The sequence below is a fragment of the Marmota monax genome, unplaced genomic scaffold (assembly GCF_021218885.2).
Source record: "Marmota monax isolate L192 unplaced genomic scaffold, Marmota_monax_Labrador192_F-V1.1 WCK01_AAM20220418_F8-fsc01761, whole genome shotgun sequence".
Classification (NCBI taxonomy): domain Eukaryota; kingdom Metazoa; phylum Chordata; class Mammalia; order Rodentia; family Sciuridae; genus Marmota; species Marmota monax.
This window is the reverse complement of record NW_026694152.1, coordinates 1-15,054: the sequence shown is the minus strand read 5'-3', so window position 1 is coordinate 15,054 and position 15,054 is coordinate 1. Positions and strand designations below refer to the sequence as shown.

At 49.9% G+C, this 15,054-nt stretch overlaps 1 protein-coding gene across 1 annotated transcript; it reads right to left on the bottom strand.

Moving 5' to 3' along the window:
* Nucleotides 1–1,164: 1,164 nt before the first annotated feature.
* On the bottom strand, nucleotides 1,165–14,255 carry LOC124107606 (ubiquitin-protein ligase E3C). The gene is made up of 4 exons (XM_046465771.2): nucleotides 13,965–14,255; nucleotides 13,778–13,844; nucleotides 7,977–8,107; nucleotides 1,165–2,568 (listed from the first exon to the last, which is right to left on the bottom strand). The coding sequence occupies exons 1-4, from the start codon at nucleotides 14,238–14,240 to the stop codon at nucleotides 2,398–2,400; spliced, it is 645 nt and encodes a 214-aa protein (XP_046321727.1). The 5' UTR covers nucleotides 14,241–14,255; the 3' UTR covers nucleotides 1,165–2,397.
* Nucleotides 14,256–15,054: the final 799 nt, after the last annotated feature.

Here is a 15,054-nt window from a genome sequence, read left to right as displayed (position 1 = left end):
AAGACCCTATCTCAAAATACAGTAAAAATGGCCAGGAGTGTGGCTCTGTGGTAGAGCTTGCCTGGCATGTCTAGACCCTAGGTTGGACCACAAAACAAACAACAAACAGAAAACCAACCTTCAGAGGCTTCTGGAATCGGAGACCGTGTGGTCAGTGCATCTTCCCACTGGACCTGTGTGTCCACAGTCTCGACAGATGGCCATCCAGCACCAGAAGCCCTGAGGCTAGTGGGGCCACCAAGTGCACGACTAAACAGTCTACTGGCCGTCCTGGGAGGTAGGCTCGGCGGCAGGAGAAGCTGAAAGAGCGTCCCTTCCTCTCACGCTGTTTATTTCTTTTTAAGGGACGAGACAGTTCACGTGGAGCCCCCCCCATGCTTGTGCAGAGCTCACTGTGGCTTGCATGCTGGCACTGCGTGGCCAAGCAGCACAGCTGAGCAAGGGTAGACTGCAGGTCAGACTGGGCGGCCCTGCAGCTGGGCTGTGCCGCTCTGAGGCACGGCATGGTGTACCCTGACAACGCTGCCTTCACAAGCCCCATGGCAGACGACAGCTCGACAGCTCGTAGAAATGCCTGCAATAGCCAGCTACGAACTCAGCACTGAGCTGAAACCAGAACAGAACAGAACCGAGAAAGCAAATAAAAGGATGAATGAGTCCTCTCTGAAAACTTCTCAACAGCCTGAGGCAAACCAGAGACCTTGGAAGGGCTGGGGTGTGGCTGGTGGAGAGGGCTTTCTTAGCATGGGTGAGGCCCACATATAAATAAGTGAATAAAATAAAGATCCATCCACAACTGAAAAAAAAAAAAAAAAAGATCTGGCAAGACAGCATCTGAGACTGGGCGGGCACTGGCCTCTCAACATCCTCCTGGCCCTCGCGGCCCCACGTGGCATCCAGGGCCCACAAGGAGCACCCTGGCCAGCAGCCTGCCTGGGGAGCTGTCACCTCACTGCAGCAGCCCTCCGGGGCAGGGCTCCAACACCATCTTGGGGAGAAAACAGAGTGCAAACCCTCAGCCACTGGAACATGAGTAAGTAAGTGCAGAGGGCCAAGGAGAGACATGGCCTGCGTCCCCGCCAGTCCTCTTCAATCTCAGACACTCCAGGTCTAAAATACCAATAATCAAATACACAAAGATATGAACACTCAGCATAAACAACCTTAAAAAAAAAAAAACCCAAAGACAAATGCTATTTATTTGTTTATCAAGACTACAAATAGCATTTAAACACTTAATTTATTATTCAAATTAAGAAATTATACATTTTGTTTTGATAACGGTCATTGTCTTAAAAGTGTCGTTCTGTTTTCCCATTTAGAAGCGTATTGCTAATTCTGGTCTATTGACTTCAATGGCCGACAGGCCTCCAGCGGAGGGGATGCGGGAGCACAGGGACTGGATCTGCAGCACTCCCCAGCACCAGCTCGGCAGGCAGCACCCGGTGCTGCTGAGGAGACAGAGGTCCTGATAAAGTGCCTTCGTGAGACTCTCCCTCCCCACACACGCCAGGAACGGCCCCGTCTCCATGTCAGAGCAGCAGCCGGAAGCACGGGAGTGAGGTACCCCAAGACGCCCTGGGTGCTGGGCACTGCAGCTGGACTGAGGAGGGCGCGTGGTCACGGAGAGACGCAGCCCACCACTTTGGTTCAAATGACTTTAATAGAAGCTGCAGGGCCTCCACGCCCCCAGCCACCACTCACTGCAGGCCACATGCGTGCGGTGGTGTGTGGACCCTCCTTGGCCTCCCCCGGAAGCTCTCCAGGCAGCACGTGGAGATAGACAGACAGAATGCATGACCACCTCACACCCCACAGCAATACCCAAGCCATCATGATGCAGGTCGGCGCTACACTGAGAACAGCATGCCGGTCCCACCTGGGAGAAGTGGCGAGAGAAGCACAAGTACACTACCACCACCTACCGTCCAACCTCACCACGGGGAGGCAGCAGGAAGTGCCTTTAGTTTTAACAACAGGCTGTAAACAATCAACCACAGGAGAAGCAGTGGCCCCAGAGGGCGGCGCCTTGGCCCCTCAGTCGGTCACAGACCGTGGGGTGCCCCACAGGAGGTGGCAGCCGCGGCTCAGAAGGAGTCTAACAAGGTCAGCAAAGCCAAAGCTTCATCTTTGGTTAATTTCACTGAGTTGCCACTAGTCTAAAAACTGTGCTCTTCTTGGCAAAGTTACTACATCAGCCACCCGGCACAAAACAATTGTTAAGCAATGTCCATCTACATAAGTGACCATGTTGTAATAAAAATCATCTAAAAAATGAGGGAGGGAGGAATGCCAGGAGGAGGGAGGAGCCTGGAGAGCCGGGGTCCAGCCGGAGCACTCTCTGGGCCTGGGGAGGTGCTGGCTGCTCTGGGAGGGTCGGGTCCAGCTCAGCTCAGCTCAGCTCAGCTCAAAGCCAGCAGCACACTCGATGGCATAGAGCAGCTTGCTTCGCAGAAGGGTCTCATCGTAAAACTCTGGGAGCTTCAGTAGGTTCATGCAGGTGCTGGCTGTGGGGAGCCGCTCGAGGTCAGAGCCTCCGTTGTGAATGCAAAAGGCCGGGTACAGCTCCTGGAAGACAGCAAGGCACAGGACACACCTTACCCACACAGTCCTGCAGAAGCACGCACGCGAGCGCACACAAGGACACCCACTCCACAAGGAAGGGCCGAGGAGGACCTGCTCGGCATCAGCCCAGTGCTGTGCCTTATGCTCGAGGGGCAGGTGCACGCGGGCTTACTGGAGGCCACCTCTCCAGGGAGCAGGGTTCCCGCAGGCTCTGCCTTTGGACCTTTAGAGATGTGCTCAATGTGTGGAAGGTGCAAAGGTCAAGAGCTGACTTAGGGCAGGGTGGGGTGGCCATCAGCTGATGCAAAGGTCAAGTGCTGTCTGTGTCACTGAAGGGCCATGCAGACAGCCATGGACAAGCCTGATCCAAGTGAGAGGAAGAAGGGAAGGAACCCGCTGACACTGGGGAAATTAAACAGAACCCTCTACCTAATCCCTGGTCCAAGCACGGGAATAAAGGTCATCACTGGGAAAAGAGACCAAATAGAAAACCAAAGGAACTCGGGAACAGGGTGCACACCTAGGATCCCAGTGGCCTGGGAGGCTGAGGCAGCAGGATTACAAGTGCAAAGCCACCCTCAGCAACTTAGCAAGACCCTATCTCTAAATAAAATAATTATGACTCAGTGGTTAAGAATCCCTGGGCTCAATCTCTGGTAACCAAAACAAAACAAAACTTACAAGTCTACATCCATTTTTTTTTTTTTTTTGGTTATGCAGAGATGAAACTCAGGGGCTCAAACACGCTGAGTAAAACACGGCAGCCCCACACCAACTCGCCAGCCTAAGTCGGAGCCGGATAGACTGAATTTGAACACGCTTTCTCTATTCCTGACCAATGGGCAGCAATAAGCAGGATGGTCTCAGACCCTGCCCCGCCCCCCGATGGACCTGCCTTGGAATCTTTGTCACTGCCAAAGGAGAATCCACATTTAGAATGTGCAGGTACCACTACTGTTTTATGAGATACACAAAGAAGCCACCAGTACCCTCACTGATGACAAGGCGAAACAGAGGGGATCCAGAAGATGAGAGGAGATTAAAGAGACACACTGTGCGGACACGGCCTGCTGGCACCGAGCAGCGAGAGGAGCGTGGGCATCTTCTGGATACTGACGGTGCTAAGGAACCTTTATCTTTTAGATGTGGTAAGGCACTCTACAGTTAGGAGAAAGTGTGCCCTCACTCCCAAAAGCCTGTGGTTTCTTACACAGAGGGAAGTCCTGGTGACCCTCCCCAATCAGTTTCTCATTCTTTCTTTTTTTCTTTTTTCTTTTTTGGTACTGGGGATTGGAGTCAGGGGCACTCGACCACTGAGCCACATCCCCAGCCCTATTTTGTATTTTCTATAGACAGGGTCTCACTGAGTTGCTTAGCACATCGCCACTGCTGAGGCTGGCATTGAACTTGTGATCTCCCTGTCTCTATCTCCCAAGCCTGTAGGATTATAGGTGTGAGCCACCGTGTCCTGCTACTCTCATTCTTTCTTGAGGGTGCATATAAGTAGCATTATTTACTAATGGGTATGGGGGCTGTTTCAACGATTTACAAATAATTATGTGATTAATAATTATGTTCTGAAGTCTACAACTGTCCATGTGTAACTGCGGGCTAAGTACCCACACATTCATGCCCGGCTAAGTGCAGACCTACTGTGAGAGATCGAAGGAGAAGTGGTCCCTTGGACACTAATAACCAGTGACTATGTCCTGCTCTTGAGCACAGACAGCGTCAGGTCACAGCCTGGTGTTCCCACCCAACAGAGGGACGCCCGAGCACGGCCTGCCCTGGCCTGCTGGCTGCAGAGGCTGGCGGTCCATCTGGTTTGGCCCCTCACCGCAGGCATGCAGATCAGGTCCGGGAAGCCAAGAGTTACCAGCCCGAGGGGCGCCCCCAATGCCCTTGTGGGAGGGGAGAGGGCAGGCTTCACTTAGTAGCCCAGGACAGGAGGTCAGGACCGAACCCAAGAACCATGACCTGAGGGTATGTGCATGCCACACACACCTCTTGGGAGCTGTACCCCAGCCCAAGGTTACACAGGGTGGAAAAGCCTGCCCACAAGCCGATCACGGGGATACACACAGGATGTACACATGGCACTCATGACAGGAGAGACACTGATCCCCCTCCAACCACTCGAGTAGAGAAGGGAAAGCAGAATTGGAGCAGAGTTCCTATCCTGATGGGATTTCTGGGAGCAGCTGTCCACAGTCCCACATTGCTGCCGGCCAGAGCTTCTTACCCTCTGCCTTGCAGTCCTCTCTACTGTTAATATACCTCCACAGGAAACGCATGTGGGGCCAGGCGTGGTGGGTCAGCCTGGAATCCCAGCAACAAGAGGCTGAGGCAGGAGGGTTCCAAGTTCAAAGCCAGCCCCAGCAACTTAGCAAGGCCCTGTCTCAAAATGAAAAGTAGAAGGTCTGGGGACATGGCTCGGTGGTTACGCGCTCCTGGGTTCAATACCCAGTGCCCACCCCTAAAAGTACACAGATCGTGTGCGTGCGCAGACACACACACACACACACACACACACACACACTACACAGAGCATATAGTATTTGCTAAAAACCACTGTTTCTCTAATTGTAGTTTATATGCTACTTTTAAATTGCTCATGAAAATGTTAGAACAAGAACCAAAGGACAACTAGAAATTACATTTAATTTACCACTCACCATTTTGAATATTCAGGGCAACTACTCTCTCAAGTGCTTGAAGAAACTAAAATAAAATCATCCTGTTTTTGAGGCAGAAAAGGATCTCTGGTGACAGAGGTGGTGAGTGCTGGCAAAGCCTCTGAGTAAGTGGGAAGCTCTCAGTGAATTCTGCAGTGAAATGCCACCCTGTAGGGTTTCCTTCCTAATGCTAATTGAATTTTCTACTTGCAGCCTAAAAGGTAAAAAAATGAAGTTCTTCATTGAAATCCAAGTCGAGGGCACCATTCTGTGTATAATTAAACATAGCACGACGGGAATCTGCATTAATCCAGAGTGAGAAAATCATCCATTTATTATGTGGTCTGATGGTAACTTAGTGCTTTGGTACAGCACTTTAATGATTTTTTGGGTCTGTAACAACCACATTTATTAAACACATTAAACTTTAATTAGCTTTAGCAGATGTTATTCTTCTGCAATAATCTGGAACTGAAACTGAGGGTTTTGTCACTTTTAGCGAGTCCTGCCTCTGCAGCCTGCAGGATGACAGCCCCTCCAGCCTGCAGGGTGCTGGCAGCCTCCTAGGGGCATGCCGAGCCACGTCACAGGACAGCTGCACAAACACTTAGCGTGGAGAACTCTAAGTTTTGTGTGCAGCACGTAAGACAAAGTCCAGAACAGGAAGACCATCTCCTAGCACAGCGCAGCGTACCTTCCTGGCCTAGCAACTCAGTCATGCCTGCGCAGGGCCCTGTCAGGGAGACAAGTTCTCACCACCGTTTGTTTGGGATTTTAAAAGGTAATGAACCAAAGCCAGGCACAGGAACGCGTGTCTGTATTCCCAGCGATTTGGAAGGCTGAGGCAGGACAATCAAAACTTAAAGGCCAGCTTCAGCAACTTAGCAAGACCCAGCCTCAAAATAAAAAATAAAAGGGATGATGGAGATGTGATGCGGTGGTCAAGTGCCGCTGGTTTAAATCCCCAGAATTAAAAAAAAGAGAAAGAAAGAAAGAAAAGAAAAGCAGGGTGTGGTGGTGCACGCCTGTAATTCCAGTGGCTGGGGAGGCCGAGGGAGGAGGATTGGGAGTTCAAGGCCAGCCTCAGCAACTTAGTGAAAATTAAATACAAAAGAAAAAAGAAAAAAAAAAAAGGGCCGGGGATGTGGCTCAGTGATGAAGCATCCTGGGTTCAGTACCCAGCACCAAAAAGGAGCTAAGGAACATGCCCTCCCCAATGTCTATGACCCCTGTGCAGGAGATGGTCTGGAGGTCTCTGCGTGCCAAGGCAGGCTGGCATTGTCTTGCACTCTCCCAGGCGGGCTCCCCCATGCCCACTGGTTGGCACTGACTGCTCGACAGGAGAGCATCCCTGGCCCCACTCTCTTTGCAGGGGAACAGGACCCCACCTAGGCTCTTCCTGGAGAGTCGCGACCTCGAGGTTGGCACTGTTTTGAAAGGAAGATCCCAGAAGACCTGTCTCTCAGGGCAAGTGTTACTGGTAAAATCACCTAGTGGCATCGAACTCTCAAGCTGCATTTGGGTGCCGTGGCACACGCCTGTAACTGCCCAATTCTGGAGGCTTGAGCCTAAGTAACACCATCTACTTGGAGACTTTGCCAGCACTCGCCATCCCTGCCATCAGAGATCCTTTCTGTCTCAAAAAGGTAATGCTTTCATTTTAGTTTCTTCAAGTACTTGAGAGAATACTGCCTTGTGTCCTCAGAATAATGCTGAGTGTTGAATTATTAATGTTATTTCTAGTTCTCCTTTGGTCCCTGTCCTAACATAAGATCAACGCCAGCCTGGGCAACGTGGTGAGACCCTGTCACAAAATAAAACAATGCTCGATGCGGCTCAGTAGCTAATGCCCTGGGCTCGATCCTCAGTACCAAAAACAGAACAGCAGAAAAACACACTTAAGTGGCAAGACTATTTTGGGTGCTGCACATGGCGCCTGCGCTCTTTCACCCGCCGATGCCCTGGGGGCAGGCAGGCAGTGCTCCCTGCCACGAGGGCCACTCTCCACCCATGGGAGGAAGAGCCAGCCAGGAGCATCCCCCGGTGCAGTGCCACTTGCACACTCAGGACCACACACTTTTTGTGGTACACAGACTGAACCCAGGGCACTTTACCATTGAGCATCATTCCCAACCCTTCTTATTTTGTTCTGAGACAGGGTCTTGCTAAGTTACCCAGGCTGGCCTGAATCTTGCACCCTTCTGCCTCAGCCTCCTGTATTTATTTATTTTTTGGTACCAGGGATTGAACCCAGGGGTGTTTAACCACTGAGACACATCCCCCTTTTTTATACTTTATTTAGAGACAGAGTCTCACTAAGTCGATTAGGGCCTTACTGCATTGCTGAGGCTGGCCTTGAACTTGTGATCCTCCTGTCTCAGCCTCATCAATTCAGTGAAGCACTCTGCCACCATATCCAGCTCCTGCAAGCAATTTCAATTGCTAAAAATAATAATCCAAGTTATATGAGATCAACATTAATACCCAGAGGTAGAGCTAGGCAACACGAGGTACACGGCTGCGAGGGTCAGGACGTTTTCTTCCAGTCATGCTAAGAACTGCCCCAGACCCCGAAGATGCACGAGGCTCCTGCTTGTCCACACAGCTACTCCAGCTGGATGCAGGGTCATCCCTGGGCCACTCTAGCACAACGTGCACTGCCATGGCAGCAGGCTGGTGCTGGGCGCATTCCAGGCCGGGGAACTCGGCGCAGAGCAATGCATGCAGGTTGTGTACCTTGAACCCCAGGAGAGGGGGTCGGGAACAGCTCGTCACAAACTTGAGCAGCTTGCGCTTCTCTTCATCAGTGAAACCTTCTACGACTCTCCAGAAGATTTTAATGACAGGGTGATCGGCAGAATAGCCTCCTACAACAAAACGGACAGACATCTGATTGAAAGTAAAACACACAGGGCTGGGGCAGGGCTCAGTGGCAGAGCACTTGCCTACCCTGTGAGAGGCACTGCCCACATGACTGAGTCTGCTCAACCCTTGACACCACATGAAAACAAATACATAACACATGCAAAAGCAGGGTGCTCTTTCTTGCTCTCCGTGGCACTGGGCTGAACCCAGGGACCCATGCTTGTTGGGCACATGCTCTGCCACAGAGCCACACCCCAGCCTTTTTTACTGTTTCTGTGGAGACAGTGTCTCACTGAAGCGCCCAGGCTGGCCTGGGACTTGGGATCCTCCTGCCTCATCCCCGGGGGGGGGCTAGGAATAGAGGGTGTGCTGCTGCGTCTGGCCAGCAGGGTCCGTGGGATGCTCTGAAGGCCTGAGGTCAGCAATCAGAGGGAACTGCAGGTTCCACCAGGCCTGTCTTGAAAGCTAATCCTAAAAAAAACATCTGCCCCAACCCCAGAGATGGTGGGCAAAGCATGAGGGACCAAGTGTCAGAGGGCCGAGGCAGACAAGAACAGAACAGGGAACAGGCAGGTGGTTGGTCACTGCTGGCACGAGGCTCTGCTTTCTAGGAACTCTGCTGGTCAGAAACCAACACCCTGCTGAGCAAACCAGAACGTGCAGGGCTTCACATGTGGTCAGCGCACCCAAACACGGTGGACCCTGGGTACTGGCCATGCCTAACAACCAACCTCACATGTGAGCAGGAGACTATTGTAAATGTTGGGTCTGCTACTTACAACTTTTAATCTCCTTAAGTGCTTCCTAAAACTAAGATAATTGCTCTAGTTGTTCCCTTATTGTTAATACACTACAGAAATAACATCAATAAGACATCTTAAGTGCATCAATTGGCACCAAATGAATATGGTAATTCTTTAACCCTATTTACTGGAACAGCCAAGATCATTCAAGGTGGAAGGTTTCAGTGAGAGCGGGTCATTCAAACCACCCAAGACAAATTCTTGGCAAAGAAAGGTCAGATGGATTTCACTTTCTTAAGCTTATGACCCGACAGTGAGGACAATGTGATCCTGGTGCTATTTGCCTTCTCATAAAATCTGAGCTCAAATTTAGAGCAAACAGGTTAACTACAGAACACACACACACACGTGATATTGAACATATTTAGAATTTTACAACTGTGCAACAAAATCCAGCTTTGAATATTTCTATGTCCTCAAAAAGATTCTAATCCAAAGACAACCATGAACCTACTGTATGGGTAAACATACTTTTAGGTGTTTCATATACAAACAGCATTCAGCAGAACACAGGGAGCTGGGTAGAATTTGTTGTTGTTGTTATGGTGGTAAAATACATAAAATTCACCATTTAAACTACCCCACCCAACCCCACACTGGGGATTGAACCCAGAGCCCTTTACAACCCCTTTTGTTGATTTATGAGACAGGGTCTGTCTGAGGCTGGTCTTGAACTTGGGATCTTCCTCCCCAGCCTCCCCAATCACTGGGATTACAGGAATACATGACTCCGTCTGTATATCTTGATGGTTTCTTTTGAAACACAAAATATTTTAACTCAGAGGAAGAAGGAGGTATCGATTTCCTTTTCTGGATCACATGTTGGTGTCACAACTACAATCCGACTGCTCTAAAGCCATGAAGCCCCTGCCGCATGCTCTTCACAGATTCTGGAGCCCTAGCGCTTACCTATCCTGAGTTCACCTTTGGGTGTATGTGACATAAGGTTCTAAGTGCAGTCATTCTCGGATGGGTACCGTCCCAGTACCTGCCGAATCGTCCTGGGTCCTCCTGAAACGCCAGCTGACCACAGCTGCAAGGACTTGTTTCTGATTCCAAACTGGGTTCCGCTGAAGGCGCGTCTGTGCCTGGGCCAAGACCACGCTGCCAGACCACAGTGGCTTGGTACTGAGTTCTGAATCAGGACTAGGTCTTTCAATCTTCTTCTACCAAATTACTTTGGCTAACCTTGATCCTTTTTAATTTTTAAAAATATTTTTTAATATATATTTTTTTTAGTTGTAGATGAACACAATACCTTTGTTTATTTTTATGAGGTGCCGGGGATCAAACCCAGTGCCTCACACATGCTATGCGAGCGCTCTACCACTGAGCCCAACTCCAGCCCCTTGATCTTTTTTAAATTCTTTTTTGGTCCCAGGGATGAACTCAGGGGCAGTTTACCACTGAGCCACATCCACAGCCCTATTTGGTATTTTATTTAGAGACAGCGTCTCACTGAGTTGCTAAGCGCCTCACCACGGCCAAGGCTGGTTTTTAAGTCAGGATCCTACTGTCTCAGCCTCCTGAGCTGCTGGGGTTACAGGCATATGCCACTATGCCTGGCTTGATCCTTTTTTAAAAACACACACATATATTAGTTGTAGATGGACACAATATCTTTATTTTATTTACTTACTTATTTTTACGTGGCACTGAGGATCAAATCCAGTACTTTACACATGCTAGCAAGCACTCTACTCCTGAGCTACAACCCCAGGCCTAATTTTTTTTTTTTTTTTTTGGCGGGGGGGATATAGGGATTGAACTCGGGGACAGTCGACCACTGAGCCACATCCCCAACCCATTTTGTATTTTACTTAGAAACAGGGTCTGAGTTGCTTAGCATCCTTTTGTTGCTGAGGCTGGCTTTGAACTTGTGATCTTCCCACCTCAGCCTCCCTACCCACTGTACCTGGCCCCAGGCCAAATCTTGATCCTTTATGTTCAAATTAAATTTTAAAATCAGCTTTATTATTTCTACAAAAAAATCTGCTAGGATTTTGACAGAGACCAGACTAGATTTATAGATCAATTTCAAGGGAATTACCATTTTAACGATATGGAATGAGTCTTCCAATCCATGTACTTAATCTCCTTTAATTTCTCTTAACAATGTTTGCAGTCTTCAGTGTACAAGTCTATATTTACCTTGCTAAGTTTATTTGGGTTTTATCCTTTCTAATGCTATGATGAGTGGAGTTATCTGATTCCATTCTTGGACTGTATACAGAAATACAACCGGTGTCTATGTATCAACCTGAACAATCCTGCTGAGTTTTCAGGGCTTTTTTTGTCACTTTATCCATGACAAGTTTTACTTCTTTCTCTGGTTTTCAAACTGACGTCTTTCTTCCCACGTTTTCTTTGGTTTCCTACTGCCTGCCTGCCTTGTTGCACCAGCTAGAGACCCAGAGCCACGCTGCAGGAATGGTGGCAGGCCACCCTGTCTGGTGTGCCTGGCACTCAGGGTGCTGCCAGGGGCATGCAGGGTCTGGGGCAGGCTCAGGGGCTCCCTCCCAGCCTGGTCGCCTGAGCATTTTGTCTTGAGTTCAGAAGCCTCCGGTGCTGGCTTTCCCTCTACCGGGAGGCTCCTGTGGGCTCTGTCCTTGCACTGCCCTGTGCGGGGCTGCACCAATGCACCTGCGGGTGTCTGGGTAAACACCCCTGGCTTAGTCCCTTCAACTCGCCACAGCTTCAGTTCCCATTCCCCAACCTTGCTGCAGTGCTGGGGACTGAACCCAGTGCTCCACCTGAGCCACACCCCCAGCCCTTCTTCCCTTTTCACTTTTAGACAGGATCTTGCTAAGTTGACCAGGCTGGCCTTGGACTCATGACCCTCCTGTCCCAGCCCCCAGAGTTGCTGGGATTGCAGGTGTGTGCCAACGTGCCTGGCTCCTGGATTCAGTTTTCTGATGTTCTGCTCAAGATTTCTACTTATATGTTCATAAGGGATATTAATCTATACTTTTATTTGTGTGTATTTTTTGGTCTGCTCTGATATTAGACTAATGAAGACCACTGAGCAGGGGATCTTTTGATCTCCTTTACCTGGGCTGAAAGTCCTGCCCAGGGTATGTGTTATGGCTTAAAAATTATTTGAAAAGGAATGTACACTCATTTCAAGATGTTAAAAAAAAAAAGAACAACACATTGAAAATGTGGGATGACACAAACTGTTTCAGAATCTGCTGCGTCTTCCACTCCAAGTGTTTTCTAAGAGCCACATAAAGTACTCAGCGTGTCAGGGCCCATGACAATAGGGATGGGTGGCTCACAGTGCCCGCCCCTTTCACACTCCCATTGAGCCTGGTGTCCAGGTGAGGAAGGGCTGCAAGGGCAGAGGGTGTGCTCGGCCTGGTCAGGGGCTGGCGCGAGCCAGATCCACTTGCAGTTCACCTCCCGGGATGCGCACACCCTGTGGAGAGCAATCCTCCACCTCGCGCCTAACTTCTACAGAGACAAATGACGACAGGCAGGGACACACTCACTGTGCTCTGAGGTCAAATACACCAGATCAACTACACCAACAGGGACAGCGCAGAAACACGTTTTTACTACTGATGTTACACAAACACACAAAATCCCAGAATATCTGCTATAAACACAAGCTCACACAGTACTAGAGTAATGAAGTACAATGGAAGACCACACCAACACCACAGTGGTTGTATAAAATCCTGCATTAAGGGCGACCTTTTTCTTTTTCTTTCAACTATTGCTGAGTATACACAGGGCTTAAACAAAAGAAAGCAAAGCAAAACCCAGGAACTTGTAACACTCAGGATGTCGGAGGACTCTCCACGGGCCTAGGGCCATGTGCCTTCTTGGGGAAGTAGAGGTTTAAGGCTTTTTGCCCATTTGTATAAGTGGGATTTTGCCCACTCAATGAACTTACAGAATATTAAAAATATACTCTAGGTCCAAATTCCTTTTCAGATATATGTATTCTGAACATTTTTGACTTATTTGTGCCTTTTCATTTTCTTAAAAAGGAGAAAGGTATACATTTAATTTAATCAGAAAGTAAATAGTGTTGTGGGAGGATTGTGAAGTGAAATCAAATTCCATGCATGTACGATTTTGTCAGGACAAACTCAATTACTGTGTATGCTCTAACAAAACCTGGAGGGTGAGTACTTGAGTCGTGGCTCAGTGGTAGAGTGCTTGCCCGGCACGCACAAGGACCTGGGTTCAATCCCCAGCACCATAGGGGGAAAAAAGTCTCTTTATTAAGGCTAATTCTCAGTCATCATTATCAGTGTGCTTGTGTGCATGGGGGTGAGCCTATTTGTTTCTTGGTGCTGCACCTCTCAGCCACAGCCCCAGCCTCTAGCTCTCAAGTGGAGACAGGTGTTGCCCAGCTGGGATGTCCCAGGTGTGCCCCCGTGCGCCAGACCCAGCACTGCTTTTAACAGCAAAAGACTGGAAGCACGTCTGGGGCGGGGCTCAGGGGGAGCTTGCCTCCCACACGGGGACCCTGGGTTCCCCCTTCCATCCCCAGCAACACCCCCCTAAAAAAAAAAAAAAAAAAAAAAAAACAGCAAATGCTCACAAATGGAAACTTACGGAGGGAGGATAAGAAGAGGCAAAGAAGCCCAGGGACAAGGGGACAGAAAGAGGCTTTCGCCAGGCACTGTGTCCAGCACTCTGTAGTCTTGTCTTTCTTTTTGGTGCTGGGGATCGAGCCCAGGGGTGCTTTAATAGTCAGCCCCAGCCCCAGCCCTTTCTGAGACAGGCAGGGTCCTGCAAGTTGCACAGGTTGGTCTTGATCTTGAGATCCTCCTGCCCCAGTCTCCTGAGGAGCAGGGATTACAGGCAGGTACCTGACTAGCACTCCAGTGTTTGAGCAATGCAAATTAAACGTACCTGAATAGTTCGTAAAGGATTTTAGGTCCTCCAGACTTATGGGAACTTGTGCACCAGAAATTAATACCTGGGGGAAAAAAAAAGTCTGAATAGTAGCACATGAGGTAGATTTTAATGAGGTAGATTTTAAGGAAGGCTTTTTATTCCTCGAGACGACTACGTCCCTGAGCATCAGCAGTCAGGGTACCTGAATTTCCTGCTGGTCGAACATTCGGAGCCACTCCAGGCTGACGACGTTAGCCAGGCCCTGCCGGAAAGCCAGGCAGTGTGGGCGGATCTGCTTGTTCAGCCTGTAGTCTGCCACCAGGTGGATGTACGCGATGCGGTTGGCACTGGTGACGGGGATATCCTTCCCACCAAGCTTGAGTTCAACCACCTGGGAGTAAAATACAGCACCATCAGGACCCTCCAAGCATGTGACAGGGCAAAACGAGGCTCCCTGCGGGTTTTCGAGAGCCACCATTCTGCCTTTTGCAAGCACTAAGGCAGCCCACAGCAGCGTAGCCCAGGTCTTCGTTTTAAGTCAGTGGTCACAGTGGGCAAGGACACGAGCCCAGGGGTCACCCCGGTAAAGGGTCCACGCGGGAGGAGGCACCCTAAGGAACTAAGGCTGTGGGAAGCAGCCACTCGCGTCCGCAGCACTGCTGGGCTTCTCCTGTGAGGAGCCGGGCTCAGGACCCCGCTCCAGGGCCTGCAGCAGGGCTGGTGACACAGCACTGTGGTGAGGACGCACAGCCAAGGGACACGGCTGCCCCTCACTGTGCCCTTAAACCTCTCCCCAGGACGAAACCGTGCAGCCTGCTTTGTGCACCTGGAGTGTTGTGAGGGTGTAGCCGTCTGGCAGAACCCCACAGACCACCCAAACACAGCAGTGCCATCTACACAAGAGCTCGCTTTTATTTTATCTTGCAATGCTTGGCTCAACCCAGGGTCTCACTCATGCTGGACAATGCTCTACAACTGAGCCACACCCCCAGCCTAAGAGTTGACTTTTAAAGTTCCTTGAAGGGGCTGGTTCAGTGATGGAATGACATATTGACAAGGGCGCTACTCTGGTGGACACCAAGAATGGCCCACAGTGGGCTCTGTAGCCTGTTTTGTTTTTTGGGGTACTAGGTATTGAACCCAGGTACACTTAACCACTGAGTCACATCCCAGCCAAGCCCTTTTTATTTTGTATTTTGAGACAGGATCTTGCCAAGTCCTTAGGGCCTTGCTAAATTGCTGAGGTTGGTCTCCACCTTGCAATCCTCCTGCCTCCGGCTCCCGAGTCCCCG